The sequence below is a fragment of the Anopheles marshallii genome, chromosome 2 (genome assembly GCF_943734725.1).
Source record: "Anopheles marshallii chromosome 2, idAnoMarsDA_429_01, whole genome shotgun sequence".
Taxonomy (NCBI): domain Eukaryota; kingdom Metazoa; phylum Arthropoda; class Insecta; order Diptera; family Culicidae; genus Anopheles; species Anopheles marshallii.
The window spans coordinates 24161903-24185451 of record NC_071326.1 but is presented as its reverse complement, the minus strand read 5'-3'; the positions used below and the strand labels follow the sequence as shown (position 1 = coordinate 24185451).

Here is a 23549-nt window from a genome sequence, read left to right as displayed (position 1 = left end):
AATCAATTATATCCCAGTGGTACGAAGTCTTAACCCAAACAGCACGAAATTTTGTAGCTCTTCCAAGAATATCTCAAAATATTGATCTGGAGCACTATTTTTTTTAATTTAGACATCTTCACAAGTCAAGATATCTAAAGCTTTAAAAATCGAATTTCTCATAATTATTTTTACTTTTTTCGATATTTTCTTCGATTTTTGATCAAAACCATATTCTAACGGATGTCTTTTATCATTTTAATACACATAAGCACAACAAAGAATTCAATTAAAATGATAATTTTTATATTTATGGTTGCTGATTTCGACTAGGTTTGACTTCTATTTGGCACACCACAACACAGTATAATTTACTAAAATTAACCCACGTATTGTTACTGGGACTAAAGGCACTCTTAAATAATCAACTTGTGACATTTAAATCAAACTGGACACTTCTGTTCGATAAAACTAGTTCTGTAGCGATAAATGGAGTATTTTTGCGCATGATGTTTCTGGACTGCTGGGATGTAATGTGTCAAAATAACTACACAATAGTCTTATTTTGTGAGCGTGCAGCGAGAGGCGATCTTGATGACATTCGTTCCCCGAACGGCATAATATTTTTGAGTGGGAACTCCATAGAGACTTCATGTCTGGCCTATTCGTAAGATACATGAGATCACACTTCTAAGTAAAATGTTAAAATCTACCCGAGCGATGCTCTAGTTATGTTACGGACTGTGTTGTTCCGTACTACAAATGTTATGCATTTTCACGGGTAGCTAGATCTCTGCCTGGTGAGCTCATTAGTGTGTAAGCGGTAAATGACCTCCCCTTCCCGGTGGATATCACCTGAAGCTAATCTCTCGGGCTTTCCTGTTACCTTCCTGCTAATTCTTCCACACCTATCACCACACGGAAAGAATCTTTAGCTTTTGGGCTAAAAAGACACACTCGGAAAAATCTAAGCCCCAACGTTCTATTGTCTTCTACGCTTTTCGGGCTGTGGTTTTATCCCCCATCACAGTTTCGGGGGTTGTGCGCGAGAATAAAACATCTTCTTTCCCCGTTTCTCCGGGGTTCTCTCTGCTCGAGTCCACCCCCCGGTTTGGGTTCTAACGTCCGGTGTCATTGTTCCCGATTGCCTGCGGGAACGTCACACGGGTGTGCAGCTAATGGCAGGCTTCTATCAGAAGGTTTCGGGGTTGTGTCTCATGCAAGGGTTTGAAGATGGTTCCGCTCATCACGGACCACAGAAGTTCGTATTTTGCGAACGGCTCATGAAAGATGATGATGGATGTGTGTGTGCCACCGGGTGCCATTGTCCGATAAGTGTGTGCCCGCCAGCATTAGCGGTGGCGTTTCGCTTTTGTGATGCAAAAATGGCACATCAAGCCGCTGCTAACTAGCGATATGCATAACGTAGCGTTTCTGCACCGGGCCGTTCTTCACCGTTAGAATGTTTCTCACGCGGTTTTGTGGCCAATTTGTTGTCGGTGTTGGGTGGGTACTAATTTTCTCACTGCATTCAATCAACCCTTCGTGCACATTCGCTCGCGCTGCACAGCTTTGTGGCATTTTTCATCAGACTTTCAAGGTGCGGAGTCCACCTTCAGCCGTGCTTCTTGTGCAATTGGATTTGAAGAAATCAATCCCCCAAGCCAATTCCGGGCCAGAGTGATTCAATGTGTTGGTTTTTTTTTCATCCTCCCTTACTCTATTTTCACGTTTTTCAGAGGATGTGAGAGCGAATCGGTCGGTCGGCGAAACGCTGCAACCGCGCAACGAAATCAATTTACTATTGCAGCAATTTCCATGCATCGGTTGATTGAACACATTGTGCCAGATAGGTTTTGTCGCCGGCGCGGCGTTGAAGTCACCGGGCGTAGGTGGTCGGTTTCGGGACCGGCACGCGCCGCCAGTACATCATGCAAAATGGGCCGCAAAAAATTACGCAAAAGTTTTGGTTTAAAACCCCCCAAAATAAGGAGGTTGTCGGCAAAAACTCTCCCCGAATTCTGCATGTCGCCCACCCGAAAAGGGCTTGCACTCCTCCTGCTGGAATGGGCCCGTTTTGTCAAACGCACTGCGTATAAAAGACACTTGTGGGCGGCAATGTGTCAGTAGCTCAGTGCCAGCGAACGATCGATGTTTGGTGGTGTTTGGTGCAAGCTGATATAGTGCGGTGCACACGGGAAACAAAATGGTGCGCAAAGCGACATTGTGCCTACTGTTGGTGATAGGCTGTGTGGTGCTGGTGGCACAGGCCAGACCGCACGGCAAGGAGTGGAAGCACGGTGGTGGCAAGGATCATCACTCGGAGGAGCATTCGTCGCACGGTGAAAAGGGCGAAAAGGGGTACAAGAAGAAGGAGGAACACGACGAGGGCAAGAAGGGCCACCATGATAAGGAGGGCCACAAGAAGGAGTACCACGACGAGGGAGGACACAAGAAGAAGCACCACGACGAAGGTGGTTATCACCACGAAAGCAAGAAGGGCGAGAAGGGCGAAAAGGGGCACAAGTTCGAGGAGAGCGGTCACTTCAAGAAGGGACACTCGACCAAGGGTCATCACGAGATCCACAAGAAGGATGAGTTTAAGAAGGAGAAAAAGTTCTTCGACGAGGATCACGACGAAGGGTTCGATGAGAAGCATGGCGATTTCCACGAGGAGCATGGATACAAGAAGGGCGGCTCGGAGAAGGGCGGCCACAAGAAGGCCGGCAAGCACCATGACCATTACGGCAAGAAGGGCCACAAGAAGAAGGGTTCGCACCATCACGACCACAAGGGCCACAAGGAGGAGCATGGCCACGATAAGCACTGGAGCCACAAGGAAGACTTTGGCAAGAAGGGCGGCAAGGATCATCACAAGAAGTGGGGCCACAAGAAGGGGGGCCACTGAGGCGGTAAAGGATTTGTTGATGTTGCTGTGTGCAGGTGTGGGTGTGTGCCAGTGTGCCCTTCGAGAGGCTTCGTAGTTGCGTAGTGGTTCAAGCGCAAACGCAATCATTGTTATGTTTAGGACCGCTTGAAAATGGGCGAAATAGAATCGAAAACAGAAACAGTATCGTTAACCATTCATAGGGTATACCTGTGCGTTTTTAGCTCTCTCTTTCTCATGAACTATTATTTAGAAAACATCTGAAAACATCGATTGCATCAGAAGGTACGGATCAATGGTTTCATAATTGGTTCACCCTGACTCAACAGAACGCGCAGAATTTCCAAATTAAAGATCCCGCACAAACAACAAGCGTGGTATGAAATTGGGGTTCTACACCGTTATGGAGGCCAACGCCTGAAGGTGTTGCGCGCGGTAACGGTTCCCGAGATGCGTAGAATATTAATTTCATGGTTAATGTTTGATCCAACATCGGATTCTTAAAGCGATAGGAAGAGCTTTCCCGACGAGCGTAACATATTTCGTGTAGTGACATCGAAGATCAAGATATACTCACACGCCTAAGTGCGACTCCAGTTGAGGGGTTCGGCAAATATTTGTTTGTTTGCTTGATCGCTTGCCTCCACGCTAAACAAGCTTGTTTGCACATTTGTTTATTTGTTCCAGCAATGCTCAAGAAATGCATCCAACTGTTTGATGTTCAGGAAGCAAAATAAACACCACACTAGATTTGCCTCTGCTTCCACGACACTTCCGTCGAACGTTTGGCTGTTGAATGTTCACTTTCACAGCGCCCTTCTGGATTGGTTCTTTTCTCGCACCGACGTTTGCCCTTCACGTCTTAGTCACGAACGTTGCTCGCATCACTGCACCATGTTTGTAATCACCTGGCGGAGATGCCTCCCTCGTCCATTCCATTTATCACTCTATCATGCTTTTGCTTCTGTCACACCGATCTGGCCGCACGATTGCACCATCAGGATTTTCCAATTACTCTCCTCGCACACAACACTGTTATGCACCGTCGTTCCACCTTCACTTTGCCCACCTGACACAATCTCAATCCACACCCCAAAAAAAAACCAGACCACACACTGCACGTTGCTGCTGCTCAGCGAAGCGAAACGGTGGAGCACGTTGGCTCGCGAGCTTACATCCGCTCGGTACGACGACGAATCACGAACTGCTCTCCACGGTAACCGCCGATATGTGCTGCTCTGGCGGTCCGAAACTAAAGATGAACGTGCGCGCTGCGAGATGCGGAGATGTGCGGGAAATTCGCTCGTCTCGGAAAGAAAGTCTCAAAGAGCGGCTTGAAATGCGCGAGAGAAAGAAATGAACAGCAGTAAAACAACGCACCTACCCTCGGTGGAAAGGAGAACAGGTTGAATGCCGTAGGTTACTGGGGAGCGAGCCCAACAGGGAGGAAGCAAAACTCAACCCTGCCTTGTCCCCGCTGGAGCTAGCGGGGTTGTTGGGCTGAAACCTTCCGGAAAGAGTTGGGCACCGTGCGAGATGTGGCACTGTGTGCAGCCATCGGTGACATCTTGACTCTTCATGTTTTCAGGGGGGGTCTTAAACGTTGTGTGTTGTGTTTTTTTTGTCTGCCTGCTTGCCCTCGGATTCGGAAGCAGTGGCAGGTGGAGGAGAAGTGGAGAGATGATAATTTCATGAATTGCTTACACAAATTCATTGTTTTACACCTTTGCAGTAGAAATGGAATGTTAACGACGTTAGTTGTAATATGTAATGGTATTTAGTTGGCATTTTTCTTCCTTTACATTTGCAAATTATATAATTTGGTACGAGGGTGAATATCCCAGCCCATACCAATGTTTAAAATATTCATTAATTCCTTATGAAATTTGATTTTAAACGCAACTTACTTTAAGTGGTAACGGGTAGTATGCGTTGAGATCCTACAGTCAACAAGGGATGGCTCGGTTTAGTAAAATTGCTTTTTTAATCATCCGACATGCCCTTAATTGTCAAATTAAATCGTTAAACACTAAGAAACATTTTGTCGCATCATACTAAATCATAGCCATATTTCCCTTTAGGGTCCAATACACAGAAGAGTCAAACGTCTACGTTTCTGTCAGACGTTTCAATGGGACTTGTCTATAGTACCGGTTTGATATCTTCTACTATGAGCTGCAAATACTTCATAGAATAACTTTAATTTTAAAACGTTTAAGTTTAAGAAATACAATATTCAAACGTTTTTGAAACTGTTTGGATATTGGTTTGATAGAATAACTTGCCAAACAATCGGTGTTCTCTAGAGAGACCTTATGTTGTCCAACATAAAACTAACTCGGGCTAAAAACTAACATCATCCCAAACTTCAATCCCTTAGGGCTGATCGTCCATCATTAGGTAATTGTCGTCACATTAGCGTCATCTTTGTAATGACGACCGTCTACCAGGCCCAGCGCACTCTATCTGGATCGCGTCTTGCGTCTTCGGCATCGACGTTCATCGATGATTGCCCAATGGTACAAACCGCGCACAGGGTTGTTTCACGCGATGTTTCTTCCGTTTTGCGCTGCACGTTCGCTTCGCTAGTGCGGGTCATGCTAACTAAGTGTCTCCCTTCCCGACCTGGCCCCCGGGGGGAAAGACAACTATTAATACGAAGTTAGTGGCACAAATTGTGCGTGCCGTGAAATCACCACGGGATTAATTCAATATCACGCAGCTGGTGCACAGGAAGAGACACCCCGACTCACCCCGAAAAAAAAAATCCCCATTGTGTTTCACTTTCTGGACTACACTCGCCAACCGCCCAGGTGGTCCATTGCTTGGTGCGCTCTATAAAAGCTATGATTAAAAACGCATAAATGCTACCTTTGGCATGTTTTGTTGTTGTGCCTCTGCGTCGCCGGGATGTGGCAGTACCACGTGGGAACTGGATGATGTTACAAAGCGCAAACAAACATGCAACCTGTCGAACGCGGGTTGCACGGGTGGAGGAATCAACCATTGTCGGCACTCGGCGCCGCTAGTCAACGTTACCTCAGCCAATGATAAACATCGCGGTGCAACAATCATTGCTATGCGTTTGAAGCGCTTTGCATTTGAAACGAAGCTGGCAAAGCGCGGCCAGTTCCATATCGTCCAAACGGGCGGAGTGGAATGAAGATTTGGTGGGAATCTTAAAGACAGTAGCCATCTCCGTATGTACCGCACCGAGCGCTCGGCCGCGCACTGTAGCTGCGGAAGAGCTAACGGCTTAATTTAAATGGGGGCTTTTCTTAAAGACGAATGAATTAAAGAAATTCCGGCTCCAGCCACAAAGCCACTTCCTTTGGAAATGGATGCAAACGAAACCCATTCCACTGCAGCAGGGCAGCCCGGGAGAGTGGTTCATTTGACAAAACATGTGTCTTGGACGGTGTTTTTCCCCTTTTGCCAAAAGCGCCCGGCCCGGCCGACGTGAATGGTAAGAAGAGGAACCACGCAGGAGATTAATTTGGATGTGTTGGCTGTACTTTGGTGTGGTGGTGGCTTTTCCGTTTTATGGTTGCCCTTTTTTTCTGTTGTCTTAACCTGTTGTTCTGCTGTCGGTTGTATGGAGGGCGCAACTTTAATTGATCTCCTAAGCTTCCTGGATGCTTTACGGACAGTTTGTTGTCGATGAAGGGTTTTGTCGAGCGAGTGACACACACATACACCAGTGGCCGCGTTATCTAGGTCGTCTTCTAATTTCCCTAATTCCTGTGATGATTTCCCTCGCTCGATGATGTGTGGTGACCGTGCGGTTCGTGTAAGGCACAACCCGAATTTATAGCCTCTCCGGCCGGGGATTTATGAGCTCACAGAACTTCCCCATTATCAACGATCCAGCGATCCTGCCTAGAAGACAATCGATCGTCGTTTTGGAGCCGTTTCGGTGGCTCCGTGACGGTATCAGCAGGCTGTCACTAGCCTCGTTTGGCGCAGCGCGTTGATATCAGCAAGCAACGCTGCTCGATTTCAAAATGGCCTCCTGCAAAGAGAAACCCCAACGTGTCGTACGATTCTCACTTTCCATTCCCGGCGGGATTGCGATAGCGGTTTCGATCATTAAACCGAACGCTGATGCATTCTGACCCCTTCGGGTCGGGTTGGCAGCGTAATGAGCGTGTTTAAAATTAAGCTGCATCGATGCAGGATGCAGCTTGATAAATGGTGCGCCTTGTGCGTTCAACTTTTTCTCCCGCAGAACGCAGAGAGTAAATGTGTAAAATTGCGATACAAAAGGAGCGCCGTATGCCCTGCGGGCTTTTGCGGGCCAATCCGAGCAAGGGGGAGGCCCTTTTTTCGGCGAAGGTGCAACCACGATGCCGCTGCATGCATATCGGTTTCGGTGCATTCCTTCGGCTTTCGGGGGGCTCGGTTTTTTTATGTCGCTATTGACCGACTTGATTTCGGCACGATTAGTATGGAAAGTTGCGTAGGGAGCGATTCAATTTAAATTTAACGCATCGAAAAAAAATCTTTATCTAAAAATAAACATATATACGTATGTGCTTTAATCGCCATCAGTGGTTAAGCAACTAGTCAACTGTTTAAAATTGTATTTAAAATCTGCTCGTAAATTTCAATATCCTCACCGTGGTCCATTGGCCCTGCCCCGAGATGGCCGTTTCATCTCGCTCGATTGTTTATTTGTAATCGCTTCCCTCGTTCTTTCTCCAGTCCCCAACCGTTCCGTACACCGTCAGCAATCATTATCTTGATGGTCTAGCGCTGTTTATCTGGTGATGAGACAAAACTTTCAATTTTTACATCTGTCCACCTTCACCGGTCTGCCGCCCCAAACCGATGGAGCCAATACATTCCATCCAACTGCAGGCACACACCTTCGCGCGATTTGTCCACCGGTTTTAATGGGACGCTTTCTTCAAAATCGCATTCCAATTCAAGCGGAAAAAGCATCGCACCTCCGGCGTTTAGCATTTCGACCGTAGCCTGTGACCGGTCGGTGGAGCGTGGATGGGATTTGGGTTTTCTGGTGTGGACCCATCCCGACCCATTCCCGCGCGCACTCGGATTGCAGCTACTAATTTATGCCTATTTCCGTGATACGAAACAGTTATTCGGGTATTGGTTTCAACCCCCCGAACGCAATGCGACTATTGTGCCAAAGGGAAGGCGTTCGGGTGGGGTGTGTTTTGTTTCCCCGTTTGCGGTGGTTTTGTTGCTCTGTCAGCATGGAAAAAAAGCTTCTATGCAAATGCCTCAAACACCCTTTTGCTCGGCGTGAAGCTATTTTCCTGCGCTGGAAACTGTAAGGCACTGGTGGATGGAGAAGATGGGCATAAATACGAACACACGCGCGGGCACACCGTGTATGACAAATATCCCATGTGGCGGACGGGATGGGTCCGTGATGATACCTTCCGCGCTAATAATGGGAAACTGATTACGAAAGCACGAGCCTATACTCGCGCCACGGGAATAAGACGTGCAGGGAAACCCACCGCAACGACGCCGAAAGGTCTGACAGGCCGCGGACGGAAGACGGAACACGGTGTTGGCCGGCAGCCTAAACTGAACACCGTGCAGCGCTGGTAGTATCGTTTCGTCACCGATCGTCTTAGGCTACGCGATCAAACTGGCACGATCAGACCCTATCCCATCGCATGCCGTGTCCCGTGTGCATCTGTACGGTATGGCGGCTGCATAATGCAGATATGATGCATTGGGTAATCGACACCGACACCGATAAGCTCGCCTGGGAAGATCGTTTTTTTTCCGCGCTCCGCATGTCGGAACGGCATGTGCCCTTTTACATATGCGCGGCCTTCGACACCGTCGCGGCCGATCTGATTATGGGAGCGAAGAGAGCGCTCAGGGGTACCGGGGGAAAGCACACCGGGGCAACAGGGAAGACATTTCAAATATTTTCCATAGCTTCGTTTGTTCACTCGGCTTCAACGCTTGCTGATCAATTTCATGGCGTTTACGCAGCCCATGATGAGGGATGGATGGGTTTTCCTCTCGGGAAGGGTGAAAATACATTACACAAACGCAAACAGACGAACGTTAGCGATGGAGAAATTTTGGATTGATGAATGCGCCACATTGGAGATTCTTCAAAGTAGCGATTGAATCTACCACCCGGCTCCATAATCCTCGCGAGAAACGCGTCACCTTCACCTGCAGGACTTCCATCAGGTGTCCTCTTCCCACTCACCCACCGGTCCAGCCGCAGATCAATAAATAATTTTATCTGCTTTATGCGCCCGGCTCGTAAGGGTGTCCACCGGCCCGTTGCGTTGATGGTGAAAGTTGTTATCCCAGGCCGACTCCTCCGACCGTATCACACGCGGCTTCGACGTATTTATTCAGCACCCATCGTAGCATGCGCCTTCTCCCCCTACTCTCTCTCTCCTATCGCGTACGATTGGACGCCCTTTAAGGCTTTCTCTCCGATCACTATTCTGGATGGGAGTACGGGGAGTGTCACATCTGTTAGCACCCCGCGTTAGCGAAGGATCAACGATTGCTAGTTTCACCCGAGATGATGCAAAACGGGGCGCACCCGCGTAATGCAACTGTGCAACATCACCCGAAGCGACGACACTTACTGCTCGACAAATGATTGGGTGTTCCGTTGGGAGGCTATTAGTTTTGCCGATCGCTTGTGCGGCAGGTCGGTGAACTAATTTTTATCCATCTGCATCTGATCGCGGTGCGCCAGCTGACGATTTACATGTCAATTTATGATCCAAGATTTGCGCTTGTACGCTCTAATAGAGACGTTAGCCGTAGGTAGCTTAATCGTGCTAAAGATTGTGATAGACGAGCAGGGAAAGTGCGTTTGGAATTCCTATAAGTTAGTGGGTTTAACGTATGCATTATAAAAAAAAGTGGACAAACGTTGAATGGCGACACTAAAATAGCTATTCCAGATAGTTCGCTTCCAGTTCGATTGCCATAAAGATCGCTTGAATTTTATGGTTCATAAGCATCCAGGAAAAAATGTTGTAAAGTCTTATTAGGCGGTTGTGCGGCTACTGATCAAAACAATTGTTAATGTCACCCAAAAACGTTGAGCCCAAACAAATAATTTTTTTAAACTTTTTAGTGGCCTTGACTGTCAATTGTCATTCGGCACTGGGCTCGAAATTACTGGGTTTGCTTCTCTGATTGAGATTTGTCCTAAAAAAAATTGTACATTGCTTCTGAATGCCATAACAGGGGTTGGTGGGACATTGTTTCCCTCTGGGACATTGTCTGTTGAGATGCGAATGGTCTTGACTGAAACTGTCATAGAATGAAGTCAAGCTTGTCCAGGTACTTATTCGATAGATTTAACTTGCAGAGAGAATGCAAGGATCACTGCACCTTCGATCTTCATCTTTCTGGTTCCGCTGCACTTTACGGTGATGTCTGTTATCACGGTATGCTGTGCTGCAGCCATCCAAACAAGAGAAATACTTGGAAAACTGGCTTTTCCTGAGAGAAGAAAATATTTAAAAGAAATCAGATGATATGGTCGGTGAATACGAAAAGTTTCACTAAGTCAAACTTCTTCGATTTAGTGTGACGCATGGTGTTTGAACAAATCTTCCAATGTAGTTGACTTACTGTTTTGGTAGTGGCTATTATAAATGTTTGGCAGTGAATAGTGAGATAGTTACAAAACATAAAACAGTGCTGGGTTCTCAGTGAATGTAGAGAACTCATATAAAGATCGCTGAATTTTGTACATTTGTTTAATGCACAAATAATTGTGATTTAAAGTGCATTATTTTGAAAGATGGAATTAAATAATGTACTTATGTTTTTAATGTTACTTTTTCTTAATTTTATCAATACCTTGATATGTAACACTATCATTGGGAATTATATCCTTGTTATTCAATTAATTGTTCCATGTCATAAACGTTTCTTTTTTACTGTAAGAACAAGTTTCTTTCAACTGCGTGCACTTAAATTAAGAAAAAAATCCACACCACGTCTCGATCATGCTGCGGAATGTCCCGATATGCTAAAATGGGCGACACCAGATCATTGAACTTTCGTCCAGTTTGCCAAAAACTTTCAGCTATCACCGGTGAGCGCCGCCTGTTGATGGTAACAGCGGCAGCAAAAATCGAAACCGCCCCAACCGGTAAGGAAACGTCGACTTCACCAGCGCCCTGACGCTGTGCATTGCTAAAACAACACAAAAAAAAAAACAAAACAGCATAACTATACAATCGATTCGCCGTGACGAACGTCCCAACAACAGCGTAAAAGGCGTCTCCGTACGCCAGACGGCGCGATCGGGCAAGCAAAACCATCCCCCAAAACTCGGTGATACGCGCAAAACGATACGACGCCGGGAAATAGGTCACTCACCATGCCCGCAGGGTTAATTTCCGATCCGAACCGGGCAAAGGCAATGGCACATGAGCAGGCTGCTTGACACGGCACAGGAACTTTGCGAAAATACGCTTTCATCCCTAGCCACTTTCATCATCCACCGAGTCGAGGTTGTCCGGCCGAGCGTACGAGCGTTCGGTTTCCTTAATCTGGTCCCGCGCATCATACGGGAGAGCGTCCGCGCGGACGGTTGTGGAATGCGTTGGCAAGGATGAGCTGTCAACGAGAGCCAACCGAGAAAAACTTTTCCTTTCTTGTCACTTTCATTCCCGATCGTGCTGAGCAAGGGGTTACGCTTTTTTGTAGGGGAGTTGTATGTGTGTTTATGCTTTGTTTGCGATCATCTCCATGAGCATTTCGTTCGAGTCATTGGGTCGTGGAGGTCTGTGCGCAGCCGTACGGATGGTTGGGAATGATGATCTTTGCACACCTTTCAGCATATGTTAAACCCCACACTGGGTGGAGATGATTAGCTCCCGCTGCATCCTCACCGCGTGGAATGACCACGGATGATTACAGCCCTGGCTAAGCCCCCTTTCTGCGACAGACAGGAACCACCTATCGGAGTGACTGACACGAAATGGAGAAATTAGTGTCAATGCTTCGAATTCCAGCGAATGGAGGTCAAATGGTGGAAGTGTGAAATGAATATTCGAGCATGAATGCGGCATAATGTAGGCTCGTTTAATCAAATTTTAATTGAAGCTTCGAAAGAATTCCACGTTCGCAACGTCAGAAATTGTTGGGCATTTTTGGACATAATTTAGATTAGAACATCCATTAACCGGCTTAGCTAAATTCGCCAACTCATTAGATGCGATTAGCTCACTCATCAACATTCGTCTGATATTTCACGCTCCTCATCCGAGTTGAGGAAAAAAAAGCTCCTACCACAAATGCATCAGGGCCGATGCCACCTTTCCCTTCCGGTTAAACTCATCTGCCAATCTGGGTTCGGATTCGTTTCGCTCCTAATTAACCGGCTAGCAGCGACTTCCACCCGGGTTCCGTGTGTTTATCGTCAACATCAATCAACTCCAAAACAGCTCCGATCAGTGATTCAAATTAATTTTATAACCTTTACTAGCCTCCACAATAACGTACGGGTGGATCCACAACCCTACTAACCCTAATTTCGTCGCTTGCAACACTTTAAACCCCTCGACGGTTACGATCTCATCCCGCACCGATCGCGATGCTAACCCTCTTGAATATCTGATCCCCCGGAGGAAATCGGATCGAGCAGGCAGCAGAAACGGTTTCTCCAACACACACAGGTCACAGATCCAGTTGGGCTGGGATTTTCGCATCCGGTTGCACAAAGCGCAAAGGTAACGAGGCAGCGAAAGGCAACGAACGAGATTGATTGAATTTAATTGCCTCTGCCGATAACATTAGTTCCTGTCGTCTAATAATCGCCTTTCCTCGCCCGATCGCAAGTTCCTCGAGTTTGAGAGCGAAATTTGAATGCACCGGAGGGAAAGCAGTGGCCGGTTTTTGGGATGCATCGGTGCTAGCCGCCACTACAAACGAGTCACACCGGCTACTGACCCGGGGGCATTTGCGTGTTTATCGGCGCACAAGTGCGTGTGCACCGATGACTGCTTGTAAACATGACGCTTCTAATGAAGATGCTGTCCAGCACCGGTTGTCCGTACGCTGCAACGCGTGCAGGAATTTGCATGAACTCACGCACAGCTTGTGCCATTCTGCCGTACGGGCGCGAAACTTCTGCACTGCACCGGTCGACATCCGACCATCCGATGCAGCTGGAGTAGCATGGAGTAGATTAAATTTATCGACCGCGGAGGCTGCACTTTATCACCGGCAGTACAAAACGATCCAGCGGCACCGGACGGAAGCCTGCCGTTCGACATGGGCTGGCCAAACGGACGGGCCACGGTAGGGCGGCTGTGCGACGGTAATTAAATCACTTTCACATGACGACGGTGGCCCGGTAACGCAACCGCTCATCCTGTCTTAGGGCGACCTTTCGCACCTCACGGCCACTTGTTTGCACCGTTGGTAAAGCGATGCACCGGCATTGCAGAATGCGCTGGTAGAAAGCGAAAGGAGATGCAACGCGGTAGCTCGTGCCGGAATGCAGTTAATAACTCGGAAGGGAATTGTCTGGGGTGTTGAACTCCAGTGAGACACCTCCTGACATCGGGGAAGAGCGATCGGTGATTCCGGCGCTAATGAGACGCACTTTGCATAACCTCTCTAATGTCGTCCGTAAACATGGTGTCGGTTAAGCCGTTTATCTTCACAGAAAGGTCCTGCGGTGTATGATTATCTTATTAGCTGAGGTACTCAGGAATCAAAGGTGGTAAAACTCTTGCTTGGAGCTACTCTGTTTGCAAAGTATGCCTTATTGAGCAGAAAAGTTTTTAGACCTTAGATCTGCGACTTTAGACTTAGGAAAAGACGCGCTAATGAGCATGATGTTCTGAGGTTCTGATTGTCGGATCAGGTCATGAATGTAATCCGGTACAATGGTGATCTTCATCATTTCGGAGAAGTTATGAATTGACCAAAAGAGTAAAACATATGTGGTATGACTAGACTCGTATCAATTTTGAATTGATCTGGTCTGCTGCAGTCCTCGGGTATGTGAAGACCACAGAAAATTTATTAGCATTTTTGTAATGATCACCAATACCAGTTGTGGTCGTCGAAATCTTCTTCAAGTGGGGCCACAAAGAGTTGGATCCTCGTTTACCTCAGTTAATCCTCAGCTGTTGAGGATTTCAATTAACTCTTTCTAATAAAACACAAATCATACATTCATTCTGAATTAGTGTGCACTACACTAGTTGTTACATAAATATTTTAGTCATATTATGTAAATGACGAAACAATCATCAATATCTTAAAGAGCCTCTGAGACCTGCAAATGCTGTTGATTCATTTATAAGAAGTTTGAATTGAATCAGTTTATTCTTTCTTCCACTACTTTACAGTGGTTTATTGGAATCCAATTCATCGTACGATTAATGTACTCCATGGAAATTATGTTTTCACTCACAAAAAGCTATGTACCGCTCTGCATAATTGTTGAATAGCCGGAAAAAAACCCAACGGTTACCATCGATGATATCCTCAGTTAATAATCCATTCATGTTGTTGAACCCAACAACACTAGCGCAATGATAATAACTCCTCCAGTGTGACTCCTCCGAACGCTGCACACATCATTATACCAACGATCATCAAGCAAACCACCTTTGAAAATCCATATTCATAACCTCATCGGATGCTTCGATCTCGAGTGCCCTTATGAGACGACAAACACGGGCTCCGCAAAAGGTACCGATCGCGGCAGACCGCTCGTTCCGAACACTCGACGGGCAAGCGTTCGCATGAAAGGGATCCGCTTTAATCTCCATTTGATGACCACCATCGATGTCGGCACGATGATCTTTATCACATATGGGAGTGTTGCAGTGGGGATGGGTGGCTAGGAAACGGGGGGATCTGGTCAGCGCCATCTGTGACGTGTTTTCCCGTGCTAGCTGACAAAATAGACGAGTTTTCACTTTCAGTCCATCCTGAACCCGTTTCCGATACTGATGTTCCCGGCGTCTTGTGTGGGATGGCGAATCGATCGGCATATAGTATTAGCGATCGCGAGCAACCGAGACGGGCGTAGTGTTTTTTTTTTTTTAAATAAGAGTTATGGATAGTTTTCCTGGCCGAAAGAAAATCCTGAAAGAGAAAGTGTTTGTTTCTTTCCATCCCGCAGTTCGTTGGGCAATCGTAAAACAGCAACACCTAGTTTGGAGTGTTGTACGGGTGAGAGAAGATATTTATTGCTTGCCTAAGCTACCTGGACTTTACATTAACATTTTCCCATCTTCCGTGTTGTGAAGCAACACCAAGCCTTTTGCCTTGGTGGAAGATGTAATCGCTTATTCGGCACGGTCGTTATGCTCCTAATATCGGTGTAAGAGTCTAAACATTGTACATTTGAAACGATTGACCCTGTTTTTTTCAAGATGGCGCGGGTTCGCTCCTAATATCAATAAGCAGGAATCATAACCTTACAACGCAATCAAACGATCATACGAGGAACGTGAACTTTGCTCGAAACTAGCAAAAGAGTAAACGAAAAAGTAGGTAGGATAGAGCCATTTACACTATACATCGCTGGTGGATGAGAGGAACCGGAAACTCAATCTAGCTGCCGACTGGCTGTTCGTGACAATGGTGATGTTTGCCTTCCCCCCGGTTGGAACTGCACCGGTGCAATACCTGTTTCGTTCGCATCTGGCTCTCATTTCAACACGCAAACCGACTAACATTATTGTGTGGCCAAACGGGCCTCGGGCCTACCTACTGCCCCGGTTGCTCCAAACGGGGCGTCCCATCCTTCACTGCCCATCCAGTCTGCCAGTATGTTAAAGGTTAACGCTTACACACGGCCCGCGCGGGAAGAAAGTCAACACTTTCTTCGCGCGGCTACCCCGAATCGTCCCGGTGACTTACTCCTGGACCGTGAATGTCAACTGCTTTCCGGTGCGGGATTCGAACCGGTTCGGTGTTTTGATGTCCAGTATTGCAATGATCGCAATGGTCAGCCCGATCAGCATGAAGGACGTCACGAAGATGCCGGACAGGATCGGGGCCGTGGTAAACCCGACACAGTCCCAGGCACTGTCAAACTTGGTCTTCCCATCCAGAGCTGGCTGGACCTGTAAATGGAGAGTGCGAGAGTGAGAGAGAAAGGTTATTATATTCTGCAAGGAAAAATAACCCAACAAAAAAAAACAAGCCGAAAACATCGGCCAATTTTACGTTCCTGGTCCGGAAAATTGCGTAATGCGTTGCGATTTTTGGTGCTTTCGTGGTGCATGCTTCGCGCTGGCGCACAGAGTAACCGGGGCGGGGCATTTTATTATGACTTTAAATTTGAGCATTTTGAGCCGGGCTAATGAAGCACACTGTTTGGTTTGTTTTGTGGTGGTGTGTCTTTTCTTCGTTACGCAAAAAAAATCCCCCATACAATACGATCCGTTTTTTTTTTGTTTGCCTTAATACGGGAAAAAAACATTCGCACAATGTGAACGGAAAGCAGTTTTGATTGATTTTACAACTCTTGTTAGGCCGTTTAAAGCATTCGGATTAACGCATACGGTAGAAAGCTTGTGTTTTCGGGACAATAAACCAGGCAAACTATTATCTCTTTCACGAAACTATGGTTTACGGCGTAGGGAAATGCTTTCTACACGCGCTTTAAGTAGCCGATAGTGGTTGGCAAAGCTGTTGATAAGTTGGTAAAAGTAAATTTCATCATATCGCATTGATGTAATTGGTGGCATTGTGCCGTTGCACAGCAATTCGTTGGAATATACATTTCAATTAAAGATCTATTGAAATACGGCCACTATCCATTGGCCTTCATTGCTTAATCATAAGCGGTGCGCCATGCCTCAGTGAGAATAAAAAAAAAACACACACACACATCATGGAGCTAAAGGTGTTGTGTCCTCCACGTGCGTCACATACATTCTGCCCGCGCGGTAATAAATAATAATGTTTACATTGTACACCGCACGGCCGTACTCACGGCACTACGGGTCCCATCAACACCGTTCATCACCATTATGAATTACTTCTGCATTCCAGCCTAGCGCGCACAATTATTTCACCAGCGACCCACTCAACTGCAGGCCCGGCTGTGTACTGCTCCAGTTTTCTTTTCCCACCTGACCGAGGTGTCTTCAGCTGTATCTGCGCTTTCGCTCATCTGCTCTGGATGGTGGCAGTTTCGCATAATGCTGTTGCTACATTACGTGCAGATGTTGAGCGCTTGTAAAGCACAATGCCTCCCGATGCCAAGACAGTGGCGTCTTTTGTTTACATTTTCATATCGAACCCCGGTTCGGTTAAGGGGTGTAATCATTTAATTTTGTACGTAAATTCAATCACCTACTTACAAGTAGGGTGAAACGAGATGTACCGACGGTTCGGTTGCTCATTCAACCGGTAACAATTCCCAGCATTTAGACGAACGATTGTTGTCTGATTAACGTCCTATCACCATCATTATACAATCAAGGGTGCGCGTGTGATCGATTGGTACACAGTCGCGTCGAAAGGGCATGCGATCGAACCGACCCTGCTGCTTACCTGAATGTTCTCGAGCGTCAGGACGGTGGTGCCATTGCGGAATACTAGCTGACGGGCGCAAGAGTACGATGCGCCCAGCGGTGCGTACGGTGCCTTACCCTCCAGATCGAGGGTCGTATCGAGAGACTTGGCACCGTCCTTGCTCTTGGTGTCCATCACAAACACATCCACCTTGGACATCGACCAATACCCAGCATCCATGTCGAAGCGGAACTTCAGTGTAAGCTAAAAAAAAAAATGCACCAACATTTGAGTGTCCTTTCCTTTCCAGACAGCCCTTTAAGCTAATCACTTACCTTCGTCGAATCGTCCACCTTGAACGTGACAATCATTTTACTTTCGCGCTCCCGTGCATCGTATGTCGCGAGCGTATGTTTGTCCAGCACGTGCGTAGTTTCACCCTCATCCGAATCGTTCAACATCTTCAGTACCGGCGGACCGGTCATGTAAAGGATCGCTTTGCCCGGCACGTTGTAGATGGAGTCGGCTATTTCCGGCTCATCCGTTGGGCTGCCGGGTGTGGTACTGCTGGTCGAGTAGGGCTCGTCGCCACCCTTAGCTTCGCGCTTGTGCAGCACGTGCGGTTCCTCCCACTGGTTGGCCAGAATTCCCAGCACCTTCCGTTCGCCATAGTTTTCCGTCGAGTCGCGGAACAGTGCCGACAGCTCTACATCCTGCTGGGACGGGGATCCAACAAGGTTGATAACCTGGATATGGAAAACCACAATCATTCATCAATTGCCCAACAAAGTACACTAGCGTCATCTATGCGGCCAATGCAGGAATCATGAGCACGCTCTCCCTCTCTCTCTCTCTTTGCAAACGGTGTTTTACTCTTTTCGCTTACCTCAGCATTCACGTTGTAATCGAGCGGATTGGAGCTCAACATTTGCTGCGGGCTGTACATAAATTCGTACTTTTCCACAATGCGCTTGAACGTGGGGAAATTATCCGCCGACAGTTTGGTCGTGCCGTTGCGGAGGAAAACGACCACAGCGGCCGCGTTCGAGTAGAGATCCCGCAGCATCTTATCGTCCAGCTCGGTCAGCGCTGGGGTTTGCAGGTCCTTCAGATCATCCAGTCCCCAAAATAGGAACGGCCCACTGTAGTATGCGCTCGAACTTTGCACCAGCGCCACGGCCAGGGCCAGCGCTAGCAGCTGCACACGCAGAAACATTTGCCGTCGCTGCACGTTAACTGCACCTAATTGAAACGTCCTCCGGGGCTAATTGATAGCCGAATGGAATCACGCAATTCTAACGCGACCGAATTTCGTTCGTACACCACCAGCAGAAGTTTGCGAAACTGAAGGGACAGAAAATTCTGAACAGCTAGCAATGACAGGAGCGGATCGATATTTTACTCTCCATTTTGCGTGGTTTCGTGAGAGCGGTTACCAGAGATTGGGGACGCATGCGCGAAACTATGTACGGAGTAAAGGGGATTTATGGGTGGTAAGGGTTTTATCGGCCGCACCACGTGCTCTTGTTTACAAACAAAACAATAAAAACTCAACAAGAACGGAAGATTGGTCATTAAATTGTTTGCTGTTTTATGTTTTCATTGCTCTCATGTAAGCATTCCAGTAATTAAAGTATTTATATTTGTGAAGTAAATGAAAGTTGATGTTGATGTGGATTATGATAATGTTACCTTATTTCTTTCCAGACATACGAATTTATATTTTTTTTTATTATATTAGGCATAAAATGCATCAGTAAATAACGGACAAATTTGAAACGCACATGGCGTGATGTTTAAAATGACCGTTACAAAACTGACATCAGCTAACGCCATGTAACGCTTCTGGCGTTGCAGAAGAAAAATGGAAACAGTGCACCGAGCAGAAAATACGTAAGAAAGCCTAGGAATCAAAACAAACCTTGCCTTCCTCATTCCTCACCCTCTGCCCATACACCTCCCACATATCTGAAGAACCGGTTTTTACGCACGAAAAAGCACGCGCGCAAGCTACGATCAAGTGCGATCGGCGCGAAAAGAAGCCTCCCAAGACGGAGAGAAAGTCACGCACGCTAAACACGACACCAAACAACCGCGAGAGACAGAGAGAGGTAGGCAACAACCAAGAGAGCCTGTTCAATTGGCATCTGACCACGCAGCGGTGACTCAGACTCGGTGTGTCTGAGAATTAAAATAAGCTTCATGAAAGGCGGATCGTGTGACGGACGCTCTGGCCTCAGGTCCGAGTTTCTTCGGGCAAAACAATAGTGAAGTTGGTACAATTCTGTACATCGTGGTGTGTGCTCGCTATTGATTACATAAATGTGAAACAAGACCAAGTTTTTAAAGACAAGAAAAAAAGAGCATAGTGCGATAGATATGAAGAACACGATCAAATATGAGTCGTGGGCTTCAACGCGTTCGTTTGTGTTGCTGTATGCGGTGCTGGTGCTTGCTGTGGATGAAGGTAAGTGAATGGTCAAGAGTTCCGCGTTATGCCATCGGTGCCACGTTAGCTGTTTCCGTGCCACTCTTACATCTCGTTTCGCATGAGCTGTCCGTGGAATTTACTGTTCTGATTTTCCTTCCGGTTGCTCTTTCGCTCCAGCACGTGCATTAAACCTAGTGGCGCATATTTCTCAGCGGGGCTTGCATGGAGAGCTTTCCTTCTCGCAGCACAACGACCGGCAGGTGCAGATCGCATCGGAGCTTGAGACGACGCTGCAATATCCGGAACAGGCGTGGAGTTGGGGAATCTATCAACTTCCGGTGGACTATACGATCGTCGATCCGCAAGAGCGTTGTCAAATTTCGCGGCTAGGGGAACAACTGTGGTCATTCGACGATGATTTGGGTTATCTGATGCTACCGGGCAATGAATCGACGACCTGGTTGAACGACATCTCGCTCACCGGGGAGAAGGGGCTTTGGGGGAAATCCCTAGTCCTGTACGACCCGGACGTAAACGTACGAATCTGCGCCACGATCGTAACGCGCGATGGTTCGCAGGATCATCTGGCGGAGGCACGCTTTTCCACCCCCATCACGGGTTCCATCTATTTCCGGTGGCTGGCTGCGAAGGAATCGAACCACTCCGATACATTGATCTACTCGAACCTGTTCCACACGCGCGATCAGTCGCGCAAGATGGGCAATCCGGCGTACACCGAACACACGTGGAAGATATACGTGACGGACATCTTCGAAAGCGAGGCTCAGAATGCGGAGGAAAACTGTAACAAGCTGCAGCTGGTGTTTGATCCGCAGAACCGTGGTGCTGGCAATGCCATCGGCGATATCGATGGACGGGTGGGTGCGTTACGCATTACGACGAATGCCCGACAGAACCGGTACCCGCAGCTATTCCACGATCATCAGCTCGTGCTGCTGCCAAGCGATCTTTATGGGCCCTCGCGCAAGCTGTACGTGGTCGTGTTCGATCCCAACCATCCGGATACGTTCCTAGCCTGCGCGAAGATTCGCCATCAGAAACCGAGAACGGCGCGCGTACTCGTCGATGGAGGCGGCATGCGAGGTGATATGCGGTTCACACAGCGTTCGCGGTTCGAACCGACGTGGATTCAGGCAAACTTTGGGGCCACCGGTAACGAGTCCGATGCCAACGTTAACTACGCCAAAGATGTGTCCAGCTTCCGAATCAATCAGCTCCCTCTGGAGGCATTTGCTGGTCCGGAGGGACGGTATTGTTTGACGGGCGGTGGCACCTTCAATCCGATGGGCGTTGTAGCGAAAGATATACCACCACCGGGATATGGAACACAGGATCAGTATCCGGTGGGTGATTTGAGTGGCAAGTTACAGAACAGAAACAAAAAGGAGTCACATTCGTATTATCTACCAGGCTCGAGTGCCGAACTGTCCGGTGCGTACTGGGACACGTTTCTACCGCTGCAAGGATCGAATGCGATCATATTCCGTAGCTTCTCGGTGCAGCGCTACAATCGTACCGAGCCGACAAACATCACCGAAACACCGTGGGCCTGTGGTACCGTCGCACTTTACGAATACAACCGTCCGTATCAAGTGCCCATCCTCACGGCCCAGGTGCTGTTCCGCTATCCGATCGTGGGCCGCATATTGTTCCGGCAGGTGAAGGAAGAGTACTGGACCGAAACGGCCGTCATCTTCGAGTATTTGATCCACGCGGATGGATCGACGGTTAACAAAACTGCTGATCACCGGTGGGCTATCACGGATGAAGCGCCGGGCAAGGACTTTTACGATTGGCAGAACCGGTGCGTTAGTGCTGGGGGTGTGTACAACCCCTTTAAGGCTGCTCCCTTGATGGGAAAAGCTTGGGAAGAGGTGTGCACCGGCAGTTCGGTAGAGTTATGTCGGGTGGGCGATCTTTCGAACCGATTGGGTGGTTTGGCAATAGCGGGACATAAGCGTGAAGCGGCAATGATTAGCCGCAAAATGTATATCGATTTGAACCTTCCCTTGGGTGGCCATGCAAGCATTATTGGGCGATCGGTAGTGATCTTCGACGATAATGGACCGAAGGCGCGCGGTGAACGACTAGCCTGTTCAGTGTAAGTGAGCAAGAGTAGCCTCAAGATTACGAATTTCGCTAATGCAATTCTTTTCACCTTTCTCTCCTGTAGCATTGGAGGATATCACCGGCGAAAGGTTGTTGCAAGGGATTGGTACTCGAATGGTGATCCGTTGACAATCAAGGGCAAGCTAGAGCTGGTGCAGCAATCGGAGTACGACCTTACGAACGCAGAGGTAGACTTCAAGGGTCTGGACAAAAACAGTGGCTATCATGTGCACATCGTAAGTGGCAAACTAATCGATGGCAGCATGTCTTACTCACTCTGGTACTTCCTTTCGTCTAACAACAGGCACCTGTAGAGGGTGATCTAGAGTTCCCGTGCGAAGATTCCACCGTGTACGGACATTGGAACCCACGCAATATCGACCCCAAACAATCACCTCCACCCACGCTCGGCAGTACCGATGAGTATGAGCTGGGTGACCTTAGTGGCAAGTTTGGAACGCTTGATGGCGCAACAATGTACGAGCAGACGTACAACGATACACGGTTACCGTTGTTCGGGTACGAGAGTATCATTGGTCGTTCGATCGTGGTGCACAAAAGGGAGAAGAATCGCCGATGGGCCTGCAGTACCCTGGAGCGTGGCTACAGCCCAAATGAGGCTCGCGAAATAAGGGCCATCGCATCGTTCCACCATCCGACGGGTTACGCTTACGGTTACATCCGGCTCACGCAGCTGATCGGTAACGATAACAGTCAGAGTGACACAATCATCGAGGTGAAGCTACGATACCCCGGGCAGCACGATCGCAACGTGACACACAATCACAACTGGAACATTTGGGTGAACCCCGTCGGTGTCGATGCGACCGTTAAGCAGGTGGAAACGCGCTGTGTTGCGGCGGGATATGTGTGGAACCCTTACTACACACAGCTTGCCGATCCGTTGAATGTGAGTATCGACTTTATTCCATTCTGTTCGAAGCTCGCCACTTCTGACACAACTTTCATTGGCCATTTTAGCAAGAGCTGTACAAGCAAGAGTGTGGACCGGACAATCCGCTGCGCTGCTACGTAGGTGATGTATCGGCACGTCTCGGGCCCATCTCGATCGGCAGTCGCCGGCAGGTGTTTAGTGACAGTAATTTCCCCCTGGAAGGTACCGTCAGTGCGCTGGGACGGTCGATCGTTATATTTGGTGCGGATTTTTCGGGCTTTCGGTTCGCCTGCGCAAATATCGAACCCGATCATGACATTGTGAAGTACATCAATCTGAAGAAACCGCCCCGGTTTGTGGTGGCACAGTTTCTCGAGGATGTGCGCCACGTGATGGGGCTGCCCGAGTGGATGCTTGCGATCGACTCGCGCAGCACCAAAACGCTGCACAACGATGCCTGCATTCAAATGATCGTGCACTTTAAAGGGCCGAGCGCACACAAAATAGAGCAAGATTTCTCGCGACTGCTAGCGGTCGGGCGGCTCGATGCACCGAGCATCTACATCCCGGGGTACGACAACAGCAAGCGCAAGCGGACGCTGTCCTACCGGACGTGTGGGGTGCGCGATCCGAACGAGAAGAGTGCAAAGGTGTTGTTTGGTGGTAGCGGAACGATGCGCAATTTACCATTACGGGTAGTTATAACGATGTTGTTACCATTGATGAGATTATTGCAACAATTTGTGCTTTAG

At 48.0% G+C, this 23549-nt stretch overlaps 3 protein-coding genes across 3 annotated transcripts; 2 read left to right on the top strand and 1 right to left on the bottom strand.

The window, feature by feature from the left end:
• The first annotated feature begins 2185 nt into the window (after positions 1–2185).
• Positions 2186–2887, top strand: LOC128708891 (putative eggshell protein). Its single transcript, XM_053803870.1, has one exon. The coding sequence runs from the start codon at positions 2186–2188 to the stop codon at positions 2885–2887; it is 702 nt and encodes a 233-aa protein (XP_053659845.1).
• A 12845-nt stretch (positions 2888–15732) lies between these two features.
• LOC128707448 (uncharacterized) lies at positions 15733–18557 on the bottom strand. Its single transcript, XM_053802400.1, has 4 exons — positions 18228–18557; positions 17677–18087; positions 17381–17605; positions 15733–15942 (listed from the first exon to the last, which is right to left on the bottom strand). The coding sequence occupies exons 1-4, from the start codon at positions 18555–18557 to the stop codon at positions 15733–15735; spliced, it is 1176 nt and encodes a 391-aa protein (XP_053658375.1).
• Positions 18558–19720: 1163 nt separating this feature from the next.
• Positions 19721–23549, top strand: LOC128719622 (uncharacterized). Its single transcript, XM_053813250.1, has 5 exons — positions 19721–19808; positions 19950–21894; positions 21967–22138; positions 22207–22812; positions 22884–23549. Exons 1-5 carry the CDS (start codon positions 19721–19723, stop codon positions 23547–23549), a joined length of 3477 nt encoding a protein of 1158 aa, XP_053669225.1.